General features: G+C 52.4%; 1 protein-coding gene and 1 long non-coding RNA gene across 10 annotated transcripts in view; one reads left to right on the forward strand and one right to left on the reverse strand.

The window, feature by feature from the left end:
* Window positions 1–19,576, forward strand: part of LOC131500448 (uncharacterized) — a 126,980-nt gene that overhangs the window by 66,739 nt on the left and 40,665 nt on the right. For 8 of the 9 annotated variants that reach the window (XR_009256288.1, XR_009256287.1, XR_009256289.1 and 5 more), the window contains 3 exons: window positions 14,443–14,580; window positions 15,380–15,566; window positions 18,866–18,996. This is a non-coding gene — a long non-coding RNA (uncharacterized LOC131500448). The remainder of the gene's footprint in view (window positions 1–14,442; window positions 14,581–15,379; window positions 15,567–18,865; window positions 18,997–19,576) is intronic. The other variant, XR_009256286.1, reaches the window with a different exon arrangement.
* The window catches only part of LOC131500447 (polycystin-1-like protein 2), a 95,135-nt gene that overhangs the window by 43,298 nt on the left and 32,261 nt on the right, over window positions 1–19,576 (reverse strand). Inside the window, exons 12-23 of the mRNA XM_058709710.1 lie at window positions 17,706–17,826; window positions 16,894–17,035; window positions 15,460–15,636; window positions 14,035–14,180; window positions 12,924–13,118; window positions 9,978–10,109; window positions 8,456–8,638; window positions 6,643–6,767; window positions 5,521–5,647; window positions 4,737–4,868; window positions 1,766–1,988; window positions 1,006–1,199 (exon numbers count right to left, since the gene is read on the reverse strand). Coding sequence (XP_058565693.1) covers window positions 1,006–1,199; window positions 1,766–1,988; window positions 4,737–4,868; window positions 5,521–5,647; window positions 6,643–6,767; window positions 8,456–8,638; window positions 9,978–10,109; window positions 12,924–13,118; window positions 14,035–14,180; window positions 15,460–15,636; window positions 16,894–17,035; window positions 17,706–17,826 — 1,897 coding nt within the window. The remainder of the gene's footprint in view (window positions 1–1,005; window positions 1,200–1,765; window positions 1,989–4,736; window positions 4,869–5,520; window positions 5,648–6,642; window positions 6,768–8,455; window positions 8,639–9,977; window positions 10,110–12,923; window positions 13,119–14,034; window positions 14,181–15,459; window positions 15,637–16,893; window positions 17,036–17,705; window positions 17,827–19,576) is intronic.

Below are 19,576 nucleotides of genomic sequence, written 5' to 3' on the forward strand. Positions count from 1 at the left end.
CAGAAAGGGAGAGTCCCAATGTCTGGATGCTTCCAAGAAGGTGACATTGGAGTGGGAGATGGAAGGGTGAATAGCACAGGAGTTTTCCATGCAGGGTAGGTATAAAGGGCCTTTGGCCCAGGGAGAGAACAGCAGATCAAAGGCATGGAAGGCGGAAGAGGAACACTGATGCATGAGAGATGGCCTCTGATGACCTCAGAGCTAATGTCTGGACACTGTCATGGGCAGAGCTGAGGTAACTTGAGACAGGGATTTGATTGCAATTAATAGAGCCATGTGCCATCCAGGGGCTTGTCGAGACTGGGTGGGGGGCTGGGCAAGCAGTGCTGCATCTCACAGAAGGCTCCTGCGCTGGAGACAGATGGGCTTGGGTCTGAGTTCCAGCTCTCCCACCTACTAGGCAAGGGATCTGGGGGTAAATTTGTTGACTTTCCTGAGCCTTTGTTTTACCACCTTAGAATGCGAATTCCTACTGTCTTAGAGGGTTATTGTGGAGGTCTGATAAGGTAATACAAGTAAAGCACGGAACACAGCACCTGGTATGGAATAAAGGACTCTGAGTTCAGTTCCTTGGCGATGAATGTCCATTCATTCAATGGTCATTTGTTCTCAATGGTGATCAAAGCACACTGTTCCTGACTAATGGGGCTTCTGGTGCACTGAGGGAACAGACATCATCCCAGTGACCTCCTGAGTAGATATGAAATGGCTTAGTGCTGTGTTTAGTGCTATGGAGGAATGGATGTATGTACTGGGAGAGCTTACAGCAGGAAATCCGACTTGCCCGGGGGTTAAGAACAGTTTTCTCAAGGAAGTGATACTGGAGGCAGGATCTAGTTAACCATACTGGGGGAGGAGGGGCATTCCAGGTCTAGGGAACAGCATATGCAAAGACACTGTAGAGGGGTGCAGAACAGCCACGAGAGGCACTGAAAGGGGACCCCAAATGAGTTGGACACACCCAACCAAGCTTGCTGTGTCTTCTTCTTTGTGTCCTCTCCTTACCTCGCACCCAGAGTTGTCCCAAGTCCCCTGGACCTCATCCCAGAACACACAGTGGGACAGGAAGGTGGTGATGCCAACTGTGAGGTCCCTGGTGGGGGTTAGCTCCAGGTCAGACTCAGGGACGACGGTCAGATAGTAGATGCCTTCTCCAAAATGCAGGTCCTCTGGGTTCAGAATCCACGTGGACAGTCCATCTGCAAGAGAGAGGGTTCCAGGTCAGCACGAAGCCTTGTGGAGACTGGGGCTAATGTCATGGGAGAGAAAGACCAAGGTGACTGGTCAGGGGAGCTGACCTTGATGGTCTCCCTGATATCCTAAGAAAGCCCTCTTCCCTTGAGATCTGGAGCAGAGAATAGGAGGCACTCCCAAGTCAGCACGACTGGCAAGTAAGGTAGATGAGGGATCAAATTCTGACTCTGTCCCTTCTTGGCTGTGTGACTTTGTACCAGTTAACCTCTCTGTTCTTATCTGGCAAGAGGAAATGTCCATAGTGCCCATCCCAAGGGTTGTAATGAGGATTACAGTGAAGTTAGTTCTGTAAGTGCATATCAGTTTAGGGTGTTTAGTAGGTGCTCACTTAATGTTGCCAGATAATAAATAATACTGATGATAACAGTAGTAGTAGTAGTGGTAATAACACCAAAAAATAGGCATTTAATGTAGCAAAAAAGTTTTTTTTCCCCATGGCTTCTGATTCTCAAGTTTTAAGTTGGTTACCCTCTCCCCACTGCCCAAGAAGCTGGCCCAGTTGATGGATTACCTGCAGCATCCATTGGCGGAAGGTGAACTTTGGCGTCATAGCTGGTCTCATTGGGGTGGTAGCCATAGCCCAGGCTGAGCGTGAGTGGGATGTCAGGCCTCCAGTGCAGCTGGATCCCCAAAGCTGCGCCATCTGTAGTCAGGTTCACCCACAAAGCTTCAGGACTGGTCAAGTTTAACACGGTTGGCTCACTGTGTCCTTTCGAAAGCCGGGGCAGCAGGATCTGTCATCAGAAACAGTCACATCAGGGGTGTGCCAGGATGGGAGTGCCAGTGAGCATCAGGGCTGCTGTGCAGAGCAGGGCAGGGTGAGTGCCCAGGGAACCGAGATCCATTCTGCTGTGCTCATCTTATCAGCTTCCTGGGGCTGCTTATCTTGGTGCTTATGATACCACAGATCTGCTGTCTTACAGTTCTGGAGGCCAGGAGTCCAGAATCAGTTCCACGGGGCTAAGGTTGGCGGGCCGATGCCGTCTGGAGGCTCTAGGGGAGAACCTTGCCTTTTCCAGCTTCTGAGGGTGCCGTGTCCCTTGGCTCAGGGCCCCTCCTTACATCACCCCAACCTCTTGCTTTTGTCATCAGAGCAGCCTTTTGTCTTCTGTAGTTAACTCTCCCTGTCTCTGCCTCTTGTAAGGAGCTGACATGACACTGGGCCCACCCCCATCATCCAGGGTCATCTCTCTGTCTCAAGATCCTTAACTTAATCATACCTGCAAAGTCCCCTTGGCCACATAAGGCGGCAAATCCACAGGCTCAGGGATGAGAATATGGACATCCCTGGGGGCTGTTATTCACCCACCACACTCCTCAAACTGCATACCAAGGACTGGGCTGCATCCGTACGGAAAGAGGACAGACTTTTTCTCATTCGCTCAAGTGTGCTGTGTGAACTATGGTCATGTTGACGATGGTGTGAAGCGAGTGAAGTGTCTAAGTTAGGAGCACAGGCCAGAGAGGCAGAGAGACCTCTATTTGGATCTTGGCTCTGTCCTGTATCAGCTGTGGGACCTCTAGCCAGTTAACAGGCCACTCGGATCCTCTGCTTCCTTGTCGTCAGTAGACCACGTAGACTCATTCAGGGTATTAAAAATGGTATCGCATACACGGGGCGCCTGGGTGGCTCAGTCGGTGGAGCTCGTGACTCTTGATCTCAGGGTTGTGAGTTCAGGCCCCACGTTGGGTGTAGAGATTACTTAAAAATAAAATATTTTGGGGGTGCCTGAGTGGCCCGTTAAAGCATCCAACTCTTGGTTTTGGCTCAGGTCACGATCTCACGGTTTGTGGGTTCAAGCCCCGCGTCGGGCTCTGTGTTGGAAGCATGGAGCCTGCCTGGGATTCTCTCTCCCCATCTCTCTCTTTGCCCCTCCCCCACCCCCAAATAAATAAATAAATAAACATTTAGTACAAAAAAATCTTTTAAAAAATGATATCACATATTTAAAAAAAAATTTTTTTTAAAGCGGGGGTGGGGGGCGCACCTGGGTGCCTCAGTCGGTTCAGTGTCCGACTTCAACTCACATCATGATCTTGCAGTTGGTGAGTTTGAGCCCTGCATTGGGCTCTGTGCTAACAGCTCAGAGTCTAGAGCCTGCTTTGGATTCTGTGTCTCCTTCACTTTCTGCCCCTCCCCCACTTGTGCGCGTGTGCGCTCTCTCTCTGTCTCTCAAAAACAAATAAACATTAAAAAAAATTTTTAATGATATTACATACAAAATACTTAGCCAAGTGCCAGACACAGAGTAATACTAAAAAATTAGCAGCTATCATTATTTTGCTATTACTAATATGTTAGAAGTTCTCATAACCATTCTCCATTAACTGATGCTCTGTGTTCCCTTCTTAAAACAGACTGATTGATGCCCACTGTGCACTCTTATTTCTGGTGGCCTTCTGTGTTAGACATGGGCATGGTCCACCATGTGCCCCCTTCCAGGAAGGGCCTGCTCCCCACTCACAGACAGGCTCCAGCTGTCAGCTCCTTCAGGGTCGGTCCCAGCTGCAGAGCTCCACCTCGTCTGAGGCACACCCTCCCTGGGGCCACCTGCATCCAGGGGGCGAAGAAGGGGTATGAGGCCAAGACTTAGCAGCCTGCTGTGGGACATCTGTCTCATTTGTACATGAGGGATTTTAATTTATGGAGGCGACTGAGTGCTGATATGGAGGGGCCAGTGCCATTGAATGAATCTGTGACTTACATTTCCTAAGAGGAGGGGACTGCCATGCCATGCAGGGCCACAGGGGTCAGGAGGCAGGGGCAGGCACAGGGGAAAGCTCAGGTCAGGGCTGTTATTGGGATCTCCATGGGAAAGGCACGGCAGGACAGAGTAAGCCATTTTCAGATAGGCCCATTTGGACGATTTCCACAGGGTTGGGACTCTAGGAATGGTCTCATCTGGTGGCCTGGTACCTGGCCTCGGGATGGTTTAGGACAGGGGAAATGTTGACTTGGTGTGTGAGTCAGATAAAGGGGCTTGTTGGGGGTATGGACTTGGGGTTGGTTAGTCTACATATGAAAGGTGTAGACTTCTTCCTCACCAGCAAGATTTTTAAGATATCAAAACATCAAAACATACAAAAAATAATAAGCCTGATTATTATCGTTCTAATGGCTGGTACTTGCTACGGCACAGCCCCTTGAGTTGACCAGATGCTTAACCAACTGAGCCACCCAGGCGCCCTGATGTTTTTGCTTCATTTTAGAGAAAATTGGACATTTCAGAGCCTGCAAGGTAATGGTGGTTAATGTAATGAAAATGATTAAAATTCCAATCAACATTGAAAGAAATGTTTCAATTGTACACCCCAAGATTGACAATGATGTACATTTATAGTTTTAAGTTAAAATACAACATGTAAGACAGGGTATGGACCATTCTTAATGATTCTCCTCTTTAATCAACTGTTGGTCCCAACCAAGTTGAAGAAGAAAACAGAAGTGACACCTGACTTCTGAAAGCACCCCCAAGTTCTACCTCGATGTTCTCCGACAGATTCTTCACGGGTATGAGATGTCCACTGGGGCTGGTCAGACAGAGGCCACCAACAGTTCCACTGACATCAAAGTGACTTCGGGCTGGGAAAGGGCTCGTTGGGAAACTCATCATCTGAAACCAAGAACACAGAGTGCTGGCCAAGGCCCCTGAAGGCTGGAAGGTGACTGCGTCCCTGTGTGAATGACAGGGTTTCCCAAGATGAGATGGACAAGTGGCCCTTGCTCTATGGGGTGAATGGGGGACCCTGTTGTTCTGGCTTTCTGGGTGTGTGTCTGCCTCTCAAGGCTGAGGGCCTGCTCACACCCGCTAGAGTTGTGCAGCTGCTGGACTGTAAAACCATCTGAGCCTTTTTTCTTGGCAAAGCCAGCGAGTCCCCAAGAGAAAGATATTTGTCTGTCTTTGTTGGGGCTGAAGGAACAGAGAGATGTGCCCTAACTTGGGAGTGAAAAGAGCCCTGGGCTTGCCGTTTCCTAGTTATGGAACGAAGTCTGAAGAACTTTACTTCCAGGAACTAATTGAACCGAGGCTGCCGGGGAAGTTCCACCACGCAGTGGAAGAAGGATGCATTTGGGAGTCTGCATCCCAGCCCTGCCATTTTGCTTGTGGCCTCGGGCAGGTCACTGAGCCTCATCTGTAAAATGGGCATAGTAATATGTGTAATTGAAAGGGCCGTCATCAACATAACTGAGCAAACAGGCATGCGAGTGCAAGTGCCATAGAAGCTGTAAAGGGCTGCTCCCGAGGAGGGCATTACTGTTGTTACCCTGATGTCCACAGGCTCCTGGCTGGCCTCCATGGAGCCAAGGGAGGAGGCCGCGGGCAGGGTGAAGGTTGCAGAGTGAGTGGCAGCAGTGTGCACAGAGGAGCCCCGCCAGTTCCAGAGCTGTATTCTGGCCACAGGGTGAGAGCAGAGGTGCCAGGAGAGAGAGAGGAAAGTCAGTGTCAGAGGAAGAGTTCTTGCTCTGCAGGGAACCCCAGTATCGCCATTAGAGCAGGCGGCTCTGCTTCAGTCCCCAAAGGCGGTTCTGTACGCTCGTGTCAACGGAACAGCATGGAAGGTAGCCGACAACCACTCCCTCCCCCCCCCCCCGACACACACACTGTGAGGACAGGGCTTTAGCCAGCTTTGTTTAAGGCTGCACCCCCCTGCCAACAAGAGTGCCTGGCACACAGTGGGGGTCAACACATCGTTTGCTGAATGAATAAGTGAGCTTTGACGTGAGCATTTCTCCAGGCTTAGCTCCCCTACCTACTTGATCTCTGATATCATGGGTTCCCAGCCCCATCTTCTCTGGCCCTTGCCATTGTCCTGTCTGATTAGACTGGGGACCTGGTTTCAGACCCTAGCTCTGGTCAGAGTGCTGCTTCAGGAAATTGCCCCTGGGACCCAGGAGGGTAACCCTGGCATGGAGAATCGGAGAAGGGTGCTCACTGCAGGTGTCCCAGCAGGGCCTGCAGTGTGGTCCAGCCCTTGCTTGGCAGGGGGAGGAATGCAGGGTGGAGGGCATCCTCAGGTCCACGAACTCCCAAGGCAAGTGCTCTTGAATCCAGCCCACAGCTCTGGGGAGCACCGGGCTTGGCCAGGCACACCCCGGATGTGGTTAAAGGTGGGCAGGCCCCCTTCATTCAGCCTCCCTGCCTGCATGGCTCCAACATGACCCAACTCTCAGGACTTGTGGGTGGCTCCAAGACGGGGTGTGGACCCAGCCGTTGCCCTCCTATGCTGCACAAGCACCCAGTGTGGGGACTTTCTCTTGGTGAAAAGCCCTCCCACTTCCAAGGCTGGCTGCCTGGGCTCTGCCTGTCACAGGGTCTCGGGATGTGGCTATGGAACGAGCCAGGTCAGGGGACAGGCTGTCTTGGGGATGCCAGTGCTGCTGGTTACCTGTTCGTGTACACGGAGATGGAAGGGGCAGCCAGAGTGGCCGGGAGGCCCCCAGGCAGTGTCCCCAGCAGGAGGGCAGCCTGCACTCGCTCCACAACTCCGAGCAGCTGGGGCACAGTGGCCATCTGGAAGAGGAAGCAGGGGATGCTGCTGTGACCCGTGTCCATATGCCACCTTTGCTCACTGTCACCAGGCTAGTGTGGGGCCTTCAGCAGGGACTGGGCAGGGGTGGGGGGCACGCAGAGGAGTGAGCAAGGGACAACACTGCCGTTCATTGAGCGCCAGGCTCTGTAGGGAATGAAGAGTAACACTTGCAAGGATTCCAGCACTTATGTGAACCCTTTTCATCCTCACGACAACTCCGTGAGGCAGGTGCTCTCACTTACCCGTTTGGCAGACAGGGAAACAAAGGCACGTAAAGGATGAGTGACTTGTGGAGGTCACATGTGGAAAAAGGCAAGTGCCAGGACTCATTGGTGAGGTGGCGAGGCATCTGGCTCCTCAGTCCGTACGCTGAGCTGTCACGCTCTGTGCCTTGCTGTGCTGCTCTGTCCGACCCTGCCGTCCACCCACAGCCCACATCTTATTTGTGGGGAAATGGAAAGCCACAGGCAGAGCCATTTTACAGGGTCACCTGGGCTTGGACTGCTGCTCACCCCACCCAAACCCCTAGATGAGGATGTGGCCTCACTGAGGTCAAGGACCCGGGAAGGACTGGACGTTTGCAAAGAGTTCCTATTGGGGCACAAATTACACGTGTGCGTGTATGTGTATGTGTGCACGCGTGTGCGTGCATGTGTGTGTGTGTGAGAGAGGATATGACTGAGTGGATGCGAATGTATGTATTTAAGGGTGACGTGAATATAAAGACTTAAGTGTGTATGTATTTGTGAGTACATGTGTGATTGTGCGTCTGCATATGAATGTGTGTTTGAGAGTATGTGAGTATAAGTATTGGAACATAAATGTGTGTGTGTGTGTGTGTGTGTGTGTGTGTGTGTGTGTGTGTATGTGCGCTCCTGAGTAGACGTGACACAGCCCCACCTGGTGAAGGTGATGGGCCTTCAGCTCCATCGTGAGGCCATCCTGGGAGGCCCTTCCCCTGGTGGCCCGTCAGGGTGCTGGGGCCGCATGAGACAGTGCCACGTCCGTTCTCACTCCAGAGGCTGCCTCTGTTCTAACAGCGTTCTGTGTTTTTTTTTTTTTTCAACGTTTTTTTTTTTTTTTTTTTTTTGGGACAGAGAGAGACAGAGCATGAACGGGGGAGGGGCAGAGAGAGAGGGAGACACAGAATCGGAAACAGGCTCCAGGCTCCGAGCCATCAGCCCAGAGCCTGACGCGGGGCTCGAACTCACGGACCGCGAGATCGTGACCTGGCTGAAGTCGGACGCTTAACCGACTGCGCCACCCAGGCGCCCCACAGCGTTCTGTGTTTTGAGAACTGGGAGCGTGGACATGTGATCTCACCAGTTGGTGGCTTATCTGGGAGGTGGCGGGTTGCCTCAGTTTACAGGTGAGGAATGAGGCCGAGAGTCATCATGCACCCAGCCCAAGTCTCAGGGTTTGAAAGTGACAGAGGCAGCATGTGAACTCAGGCTGCCTCACTCCAAAGCCTGTGCTCTGCCTAGTATACCACACTGGCTCCCAGAAGCTCTGGTCTCTGGAACTTTTCTTCCAGTTCCCCAGAGAGGACTTTAACCTCTGTGTCTCAATTTCCTCATCTGCAAGATGAAGAGAAAGACCCATCTAGAAAGGCTGGCGTGAGCAGGGCATGTGGTAGCCAGGAGGCCTGCATCTGGGCTGAAATACCTACCTGGCTGCCGTTGGCCCCGGTAGGGTTTTCTGGTCCATCCCTCAAGGAAGCTGCCAGCACACTGCCCACGGCCTGAAACAGGTCCTTGGTGGCCTCCTGGCGCCTCTGGTCCTCAGGATGGGCCTTAGAGCTCGCTGCCAGCAGAGCTTCACTGGCATCCTGCAGAACCCAGGTGGCCTCCCGCTGGGCTCACCCAAAGGGGAAGGGAAAGCAACGTGAGCCCCTCCTGAGCCAGACCAGCCCCTACACCATTCCAAGGACAAGGGCTGCAATAGAGGGGAGCAGGGCGGGGAGATAAACTAGGGAAAATCTGGGCCCATTGCACAGGCTGCCTGTATTACTCACTTGAGGTCAGCTTCTCCTTCCCACAATGTGCTCAGTTCCTTCAGGAGAGTACCCTAGTCCATCTCTGAGTATTTCCAGAGTGCCTTGCACACGCCTAGCTCATAGCAGTAAACATTCCCTAACTGGGGGGGATGGATGGAAGGATGGATGGATGGATGGATGGATGGATGGATGGATAGATGGGTGGTGCATGGATGGATGTGTGGGTGGTGGATGGATAGATGATTGGACAAGACACTTATTCCGGTTTTGTGATTCTGTGTGTATTTGTGTAAATTCTTGCTGCCCCAGTAGTCTGAAAATGCCGCAAGGGTAGAAGCTATGTCTGTGTGACTTGCTGAATTCTCAATGCCTGGTATGTGCACAGTACCTGGTATGTACTAGGCACTCGGGAAGCATTTGTTGAATGAATGAGTAAATTAGTGCCTGGATAAACGAATGGAAGGATGGAGGGGCGGATGTACACAGGTACCGAATCAATGCGTGCGTATGGAACGGATGGATGAGCAAATGGGTGTGTAAATGGCAAGTGTGATGTTAAAAGCATCGTGGCCTCAGAAATAAAGGTCAGCCTTGCTGGCTCCAGGCTGGAGAATGTGAGGGGCTCCACCTCCTGACAGTAGGTGAAGCACAGCCAGAGTAGCTCTCCCCTCCCTGCTTAGGGCTCCATTTTGAACCCTTGGCTACCATTTCACTGGGAGCATGGTGATTTCATTTGAGTTCTCCAAGAGGCAGACCCTGAGGCAAGGATTGAAGGTGTGGGCAGGCAGAGTGGGCTGGTGGGACGGGGGTCGAAGAAGAAAGAAGGGCAGGAGCTGGCAACTGGACGTCAGTGGTGTATTTACGGGGAACATGGGTGGGTTAGCAGCAGGATCTGGGCACACACTTGAGTGTCCCTCAGTGATTAGAGTCAGCTGCTCCCTTGGGGTGCCACTGGCAGGTCGGGGAGTGGGGTGTGTGAGCACCCCGGCTGGGACACCAGAATGAGACACAGGGGCTGCGGGAGGACGTCTTCTCTTTCTGGGCACCACCCATGCAGGACCCTTGGAAACCAAATGGTGGGAGCTTTGGTGGCCCCGTGACTGAGGGACCGTCGACCTGAGGAGAGTCGCCAGTTACCCACTGCAGAGGTGTGTGTCCCATGGCTTGGCCCGGGTCAGCAGGGGGCCTCACTCACCTGGGCCGTGGGTGTGAGCTCCTCACTGCGGTGGGTCACCTCTCTCAGAACCTGGGCCAGCCCTTGTACCTTCTGCATGTCCCCCAGGGTGGCGGTGACCGCAGACAGTGACCCCAGCATGTGCTCTCTGACCTGATGCAGAGGGAGGAAGAAGAAATGTAATTTCTGTCTCAGAAAGATTTGGGGTCACAGCAAGTGACCAGGCTCATCTGGGGTTTGCCAAAGCCCGCAGACCTCTGTTTGCTTCATAGGTTGTGTGGTGGGCAGAAGAATGGCCTCCCAAAGATGTCCACATCCTAATCTCTGAAACCTGTCAGTATGTCACGTCACATGGCAAAAGGGACTTTGGCAAAATCGCTTTGGAGTTTTAATTAAGTGAGAAGTTCTGAGATGGGAGCATATCTGGATTAACCAGGTGGGGCCACTGTCATCACAGGGGTCTTTGTAAGAGGGAGGTAGGAGGGTCAGAGAGAAGGAGATCTGTGGGTGGAGGCAGAGGTGGAGAATAGGGTGGGGGAGGAAGGAAAAGGAAGTGAGGAGGGGAAATTTGGGGAGGGAGGGAGGAGGGAATGAAGGGTCTGAAGATGTTGAGGTGCTGGCTTTGCAGTTGGAGGGAGGAGTGGAGAGGCTTCTGGGGACTGTGTCTCTTAAGCCACGGAGCCCTTACAGGGGCCAGGGGCCGGCCTTGATAGCTACACACAAGAACTAAGAATATAATTTCAGCACTTGCCCCATAGAACTTTCTGCATTGATGGAAGGTCCTGTCTCTGTACCATCCACTCACCGAATGCAACTACTGAGCCCTTGAAACATAACCAGTGCAGCTGGAGAACTGAATTTTAAACTTTGTTTCATTTTAATTCATCTCAGTTTTTCTCTTTTCTTTTTCTTTCTTTCTTTTTTTAATTTTATTTTAGAGAGAGCATGAGCAGGGGAGAGGGGCAGAGGAAGGGAGAGAGAGAGAGAGAGAGAGAGACAGAGAGACAGAGAGACAGAGAGAGAGAGAATCTTAAGCAGGCTTCCTGCTCAGTACAGAGTTCCCACAACCCCTGGGACCTGAGCCAAAATCAAGAATCAGATGCTCAACTGACCGAGCCACCCAGGCGCCCCATTTTAATCCATTTAATTTAGCTGTGAGTTCCTGGATAAGCGAGGGGCAACCATTTGGCACAGCCCGGATTTGAGTGAACAGTCCTCTGTGGCCTGCTTCTCATGGCTCACTCAGCCTACCTGTCTGACGGCCCTTCATGGCAGCTGCGGAGTTTGAGCCTGCCTGCTATTAAGTCAGGATGCATCCAGGCTATGGCTTGGATGGAGGAAAGAAAAGGCCAGTATATGAGGGGACTCTTGTCAGATGTTCTGGAAGGTTAAGTCATGTTTGCCTCTGTGGATCTTCCCTCCTTCCTTGGTCACTGTCCTGGAGGCAGCTTCCATGGAGATGCCCCTGGCTCCTGACTCTGTCAGTGGACTCATGCAGCAGGAGATGAGAGGACTGGAGGAGAGACAGCTAGAAGCTATACTCCTGGTGCCTCCCTGCCAGTCCACTGTGGTTGGTCAATGGCCTCATTCTTCAGAAGCCACTGCTTGTCCCAGGGAGCCCCTCCACATGCAGCGGCTCCCTCTGGATTCTGTTCACTTCAGGCTGAGCCCCAACTTTTATCAACAGAGCCCTTCTTAAAGTCTTCTCAGTTACCGCATTAGAGTTTCACACCTGCCTGCTGCCAGGACCCCACTTTTTCATGAGGAGACCCTGGGTCAGGCTGCCTAGTCTGTGTGCTCAGGGGACCACAGGACATCCAAATGCAAGTCTACCATGGGTAATGTTCAGAGTAAAAGCAACCAAGATTGAGAACCAGGTGGTGGGTTGTGGGGGTGTATGGAGGTACTAATGTGAATTCGGAAGGGGTGAGAGGCTTGGGAGGGCGGGAGGTAGACTGGGGAAGAGTCAGTCTGCGTTGGAACCCCATCTTCACCACCTACTTAGAAATGTGGGCCTGGGCAAGCTGTTCAAATCCTCTTTCTCTGTTTCCTCTTCAGTAACATGGATAGGGATCTCACCATTGACCTTGTAGGGCTTTAACGAGGATTACATATCCATGAAGCTCTTGGGACTGACAGCACCTAGTAGGTGCTCAATAAACGTCATTTATCTATAAGTAATCATTATGACAACCACCACTTCTTTGTACTAAGTCCTTACCACGTGTCCTGCACCATGCTAAGTACTTTTCTTGCAAACCCTTCAGGGAACCAGAAAAGTCTTTCTTTTCTTCTTCATGCCCAGCAGGTGTATGTGCTACTGTGCGTGTGCGTGCATGTGCGTGCACGTGCACCTGTGTGTACCTGCACCCACACGTGCCTGCACTCATATAGCAGGCACCAGGAGTAGAGGTAATCGTATGTTCTACAATAGTTGTTTATCGTGTCAGGTTGTAACACACGAAATGGCCATTTTGTGGATTAAAAATGGTTGAATGTTGGTAATTTCAAGTGGTTTGACCTAACCTTATCAGGTAAACACTATTTATCATCCCCATTTTCCAGTGGTGAACCTGAGGCTTAGAGAAGTTCATTCACCAGCCTGTGACAATATAGATGGAAAGTGACAGAAGTGGGATGACGTCTAATGTCTGACCCCAACCCATTAACCATATGACTGGGGCCAGGCCACTTTTCTCCTCTGGCCTCGGTTTTGTCGCCTTTTGACAGGAGGGATTGGAGCAAGACTCTTAAATTCCTTCCTTCCCTAGAAGGCTTTGACTCCAGGAAGAGCAAGGAAAGCAGGTTTCCATCACTTCAGGTCACTTAGTGAAAGGACCAGAAGAGGGAGGTGACATCAACAGCTCAGGAGATGCCAAAGTCTTCTCCACAGCTCCATAAGTTCCACTCCCCACCCCAGACTCCGGGGCCCCAGTGGACAGTGTAAAAGGGGCCCATCTTGAGCACCTTCTGTCTGATGTCCACGTTCAGCAGCCGCCTGCAGCCCCGCCCCTGGCACTCCTGGTCCAGCACCGATGCCACGGCCCTGACCAGCTGGAAGAGCCGCTCAGGGTCCCGTTCGCCTCGCAGAGCGGTGGTGATGTTCTCCACCACTGCAGCCTGGAATGCCACATTCTCAACGTGGGTGTCTCCAAGTCCCACCTGACCAGGAAACAGGAAACATGCTCAGCGCAGGGAAGCCCTGAACTCACCAGTCCTTGTTCCAGAATCCAGAGCCTGAAGTCGCAGTCTCCACAAGGCAGGCCAGAGCAAGATGGCAAGGCTTTGCACGTGGCCTGGGGTCTCTCCCGAGGCTGAGGGCAGCTGGGCTCGCTTGTACCAGGCATCCAACGGCCGCTGAAACCAAGCCTTGGGCAAGTCGCTGCTTCCCCCTCACTGCCCTCCTCATAGTTCCCCCAGTCCCTTCCTGCTCCTCCTGGCCTCTCACCCTTGAAATTTACCCGGATTTAATCCAGTCTCTGCCATGTAGCCCTGATGGCTGATTTTTTTTTTTTTTTATTTTTATTTTTTCAACTTTTTTTTTTAAATTTATTTTTGGGACAGAGAGAGACAGAGCATGAATGGGGGAGGGGCAGAGAGAGAGGGAGACACAGAATCGGAAACAGGCTCCAGTCTCCGAGCCATCAGCCCAGAGCCTGACGTGGGGCTCGAACTCACGGACCGCGAGATCGTGACCTGGCTGAAGTCGGACGCTTAACCGACTGCGCCACCCAGGCGCCCCCCTGATGGCTGATTTTGGCCCTCCTTCCTTTGGACTCTGATGGCACTGGTCTGACTCATCTCTGGGTCCTCCTGCTCCAAGCCTCCAGGGCATTACTCCAGGGCACTGTTCTGGCCACTGAGATATAAGATCTACAAAGGTAGTGACCATGTTCACAGCTGTGTCCCCAGGGCCTGGCACAGAGCAGGTGCTCTGAAAATAGTAGTTGAAGGAATGAATGGATCAGTGATTCATATGGTCATGCCCTTAGCTCCCTTCAACCCAGCCACCCTCTTGGGGAAGTTCAGTTGGGTAACAAGTTTTCTCAGGAAAGAAACAAAGGCTGTTGCCACCTACCTTCACCAGTGCATGGGCCTGTTGTTTGTCCCCTGCCCGATTGGACACAAAAATGACCACTGTCAGCATGAAGTCATTGTTTACTTTTCCAAGTGGCAGATAAACTGACTGGAGGGCAGGTTCAGAGCCACAGTGTAGACAAGAACCTGGTAAATGGAAACTGAACAGTTAGGGTGGCATCTCTAGGCCCTGGGGAGACAGGAAACCTACCAAGGTAGAGCCTGATGACAAGGACACAGAAGCCACAGCTCATAAAGACATGGCAAGCACTCAACGACTCTGCTTTCAGAGAGACGACAGCCATCTATACTGATCCCCTAGTTTCTGTAGGTAATTGCGTGCTGCTATGACTTTGGAATAATTTTACTAGAATCCATAAAAAATTTAAAAAAAAATTCCTCTTTACAGGTTTACAAAGAAATTCAAGAGGTAAACCAAGTTACAAAAAGGAGGAGGAAGAAGAAGAGGGCAGGAGGCGATCTTAAAAATTATCTCAAGACATCGAAGCTCACTCAACAGTCACTTCCTGTACAAAGGCCTTCCCAGGTTGGTGTATCTAAACAGCGCCCCTGTCCTATGTCTTTTATTTACCAACGGTCTCCACCACTAATTGTAACACAGGGAGGTCAGGGACTTGCCCTGTGGAGTTTACTACTATGTATCTAGCACCTGGAAGAGCCTGACGTGTAATAAATATTTATTGTTGAATGAATGAATGAATGAATGCACATCTTTCCTATCCTTGAAGGAGACCTCCCCCCTCAGTGGAATCACTAATCATTGTAATGTGCAGACAATCATGAAGTTACTGAATTTTAACTCAGAGCTGAGTTTTACATGGTTTCATTTCCCTGCCCCTTTGCTCACCTGTGTGAGCAACCAGTTGGAACAACCAGTTGGAATTAGAGCAGCTAGCCGGCCTCCATCTGGGGGGGATACAGGTTCGACATGGAATCTACTTGCCTTCCATGAATTGACTCCCTCCAGGTTCAGACCCAGTCACAGCCATCTGAACATCCCTGCATTCCACATCTGCTTAACTGGCACCCCATGAAAACCACCCTCCTCTGGGTGTCAGGATTGCTTGTGTCCACCTTTCTCTAGTCGAGGCCTTCAGTGGTCACACCTCTGCATATTCTCATCCATTTAACCCCCTCCATGTCTTTTATGCCAGGGCAGAGGTCATTTTGGCCTCTATAGCCATGGAGGAGATATCGATGGGGCCAGCTTCGCCTCTCCCTGGGTGTGTGACTGGGTCAGTGTGCCTGGGGGTGGGGCTAAGGTGTAGTTGGGGGAGGTCTTCATTCTGCAAACGTCTCTCACACATGGACCATACTTTTTGCAGCTCCCAGAGGGAGACAGGCCCCTGTTCTGGGAGAAACGGAGCCTAGCAGCTCAGGGGAGAGCACAGCCCTGGGCCAGTACCTGACTCCAGACAGAAGCAGTACTCCAGGGGGCCCAGGGCCGAGGATGTGTCGCAGAAGATGGCGAAGCTTGTCAGAACGGTACCCTCCTCCGGAGTGATGGTGCAGGTGGGTACCTCGGGGGGGGAGACAGAGCCGATCACATAGGTGTCCTCCCCATAGGCATGCCCGGTCACTGCTGGGGAGTGAAGACAGAGGGTGTTTGGGGGGCTGTGTGAGTCACCCGAACTCCACCATGCTTCAGGATCACCCCGGGAGCTTGTTAAACATGCAGGTTCCCAGGCTCCTCTCCTGACCCCCAGCCTCAGGCCTCTCTGGAGGTTCTGGGGTGGGGCCCAGCAATCTGCACATCTGACAACTCCCCCTAATGCAGGTATCCTGGGGTGTCACTTTTGTGGGACTCTTTTTTTTTTCTTTAATGTTTATTTATTTTTGAGAGAGAGAGAGAGAGAGAGAGGGAGAGAGAATGAACAAGAGGGGGAGGGGCAGAGAGAGAAGGAGACAGAATCCAAAGCAGGTTCCAGGCTCTGAGCCGTTCAGCGCAGAGCCCAATGTGGGGCTCGAACCCAAGAACCGTGACGTGAGATCGTGACCTGAGCCAAATCGAACACTTAACTGACCGAGCCACCCAGGCACCCCAGGATCTCACATTTTGAGAGTCAGTTTTTCATCTGTAAAACAGGGCTAATATTAGCAGCTTCCTTGCAGTTGTGGTGATGAGGAAGTATATTGGGAAATGAAAGGATTTGCTCAAGATCGCAGAGCTAGTAGGAAGGGCCACAGCCAGAATCTAGAAACGGGCTGACCCCACCTAAAGCCACGCTCTTTCCAGGCCTCCACAGCACCGCGAAGAGCCCACAGTTACCTGCACCAGCATCCCTCACCACCTAATACTTCAAAAAGAGCATGTGCCTGGAAGAGCTGGGCATGAAGAGAATTTTAATCAGTTAAAATGAATTCCTTAGCCTAGACCTAACTCAGAAAGTTTGGGGCAAGCCTTGGAGTGTGTGTTTTAAACCAGTATCCCTGGTTGTCCCAGTGTGGGTGGTCCGTGGGCCACTTTGAGAAAAACTGAACCAACTGAATGCATCTGGAAGAGTAATCCCCCATTGTTTATCTTTTTGAGAATCTGCATTTCCCACCGCACTGGCTTGTTTAAGGTGAGAACGACCTGGCAGGACACGCAGATCGCACCAGAATGATCTGTTTCATCCACCCTGCATAGTGCAGTTCGGAGGCGGGAAATGGAGGCACGGAGAGTTTAAATGCCTTGCTGCCAGCTAGAAAGTGGTGGCGATGGGGCTGACACCAGAGTCTGCATGTGGCCCTTGACCCTGCACTGATATCCCACATTTCTGGGTTTCTGAGTTTGCCTTGGTTCGCTTTCGGCAGACAGGCAGAACCCATGCTGGGGCCTGCGGGGAGCCTTCCGCACCTGTGGCTCTGATGCGGAGGGCCTGGCCCCAGGTCTGCAGGAAGGAGCTGTTCAGCCGCAGTGTGGACGTGTTGCTCTGAAGGAGGATTAAAGCCCTGGGCCAAAATCCTTGAAGTCTGCAGGCGGGTGGGAGAGGCTCCGCCTGAAAGAGAACACCACCCAGAGCCCCTGAGGCTGCAGCCAGGCTGCTGGACCTCCGCAGGCAGTGGCTCCTTACCCTGGGGAGGCCTTCCAGATCTGTCTCTGCGGCAAAGGCACTTCCCCAAGTCAGCCCAAAGACCCAATTTCCAGCCTTGCTTAGGTGATTGTCTGAGGTCAGTTTCCCTTGAAGGAGAACCTGAGATGGGGGTTCACGGGCAGGTCATTTCCTGCGGGAGGGCCCTTGGGAGAACCAGAGGGGAGAGGGAAGCAGAATAGGGCACAAAATGAACTAGGCAGGGAAGTGATTTCAGGAGGTGTCCAGCCAGCCTCAGCCCGATCCCACAGGAAGTGACAGCCACACCACAGAGGTTGTCAGAGGCAAGGGGCCTGGGCCATTAGACACCCCCAGCCATCGGTTATTGGCCAGCGGTCACTCCACAGCAGCTGGGGACCATGCACCAGCCTAGTAAGAGGGACCAGGCTGGGGCACCCGTAGCATCTGCTGTGATGTTTCTCCATTGTTTTTGCTCCCTTGCATCCATTCTCCCTTCTGACCAATGCTCTGGGTTTCCTCTGGGGAACACCCCCAACGCCCACCCTCTGGGGTGCTCAGTACTGGGCATGCGACACAGGTCTGGTCAGTCAGAGTGGGTGATTGCCAGTGTCCTCACCTTCTCCAGCGAGGTGTCATCTAAATACCAGTTGAACACGGCCCCTGGGGAGCCGTCCCCCATGGTGACTCTGAGCACAGTGTCTTCCCTGGGGTTCCCAGGTCTGCAGTTCTCCTCGCAGCTGAAAGGGAGACAGAACGCAGTGCGGAAGCTCACTCAGGCCTCCTGGGCTGGTCTTTTGTCCGGTTCTTCTCAAGTCCTTTGAGAAGGTGGCACAGGGCCTTTCTTCTGGTGGAAGATGGAATAAAGGCAACCCCTGCCCCAACCCAAACCAGGACCTAGTGTTGGTCAAGGAGAGGACTTGTGCCTGACCGAATTCCCACTTCATTCAGTGTGCAGGACAGTGGTGTGGAACGTGCATGAAGTCCAGGGTCCTCAGATCCTGTCCCTGTCTCTTGTTTTTTTTTTTTTAATTTTTTTTTTAATGTTTATTTATTTTTGAGACAGAGAGAGACAGAGCGTGAATGGGGAAGGGGCAGAGAGAGAGGGAGACACAGAATCGGAAGCAGGCTCCAGGCTCTGAGCCATCAGCCCAGAGCCTGACGCGGGGCTCGAACTCACGAACCGCGAGATCGTGACCTGAGCCGAAGTCGGACGCTCAACCAACTGAGCCACCCAGGCGCCCCATGTCCCTGTCTCTTGTGAACAGTCACCTTGTATGAGTCACTTAAACTCTCTGAGCCCAAGTTTCCTCACCTGCAAAATGGGGAGTTAAGAACGATTTCTGTGACTCCCTCTAGCTCCAATAATAAAGGAATACTGTGGTTTTATTGCCTGCGTGCCACAGGTTATAAATGATTTGCATCATTACTCCCTCATCCAGTGCTTACCACAACCCTAGGAGCCACATGCGGTTAGAATCTGCTTGTCAGAGCCAGAAAACCTGGCTCATGGAGCTGGCGTGATTTGTTTCCGGTCACACGACTCTTGAGTGGGGGAGGGTAACACAAACCAGCATGTCTAGGTTCGATTCCAGGGCCTTCTCTATAGCATCCCGCTCCCTCCCTTGAGCCAGTGAGAGATCCCTTTGGCACCTGCCGTGGGTCCAGCCCATCCCCGGGACCTCTCAGTTGTAACTGCATAGCAACTGGCAATCTCCCTCCTGTCTTCATGTCTGTCCTAACACCGGTGTGCTGGACATTCTCTATTTGTCCCCACAGCCTGCTCTCCATCAACTCCGTGGCCCTGGGCACTAGGAAGCTAATCTCTGTGGACTGTGTCACCCACATTCCTGTGCCGGCTGGCTTCTGCTTGGGTCCAGCAATGGGAGGGATTGGCTGGGGATCAGAAGGTAACAATGGGAGGGCGGGAGGGTGTTTATTCACCATGGTCCCTGCTCCTTAGCAGGTGGGCTGCTGTTGGCAGTGGCTGTGCTCCTCCAACCAAGCCCACAGCTCCTGTTGGGGGCCGCCTCCCCTACAGCTGCAGCTCCCAGGGTTCCTGGGACACCATCCCCCTGCTTACCTCTGTAGTCCTCAGAGGGAGAGTGGCTTCCTCCTGTTGTAGTCCTGCACTGTCATCCCTGGCTTGTTCCCTTATCCCTGCCCACGTCTCTCTGTCTGGGCCCCACCCGATAGACCAAGCCTCCTTCAACCTTCACTTTGATGCAAGAGCTCAAGCAATCTCCCTGAGCCCGCTCCTGCCCTCCTCCAGCCTGCTCTCCACCCTGCTGCCACAGCATTCTGTACTAGGACAGATCATGTCCCCAGCCTGCTTGCAACCCTTGGGTGGCTTTCCAGAACTCTTCAGAATCATGTCTTTATTTATAACCCACACGGTCCCACCAGAGCCAGGCCCTGCCTATTCTCCTCGTTTCTTCTTGCCCCTCTGTCCCCCTCCATATGAGCCACACCAGCCTCTTTCACTTCTGG

Source organism: Neofelis nebulosa, chromosome 17, assembly GCF_028018385.1.
Source record: "Neofelis nebulosa isolate mNeoNeb1 chromosome 17, mNeoNeb1.pri, whole genome shotgun sequence".
NCBI classification, from domain to species: Eukaryota; Metazoa; Chordata; class Mammalia; order Carnivora; family Felidae; genus Neofelis; species Neofelis nebulosa.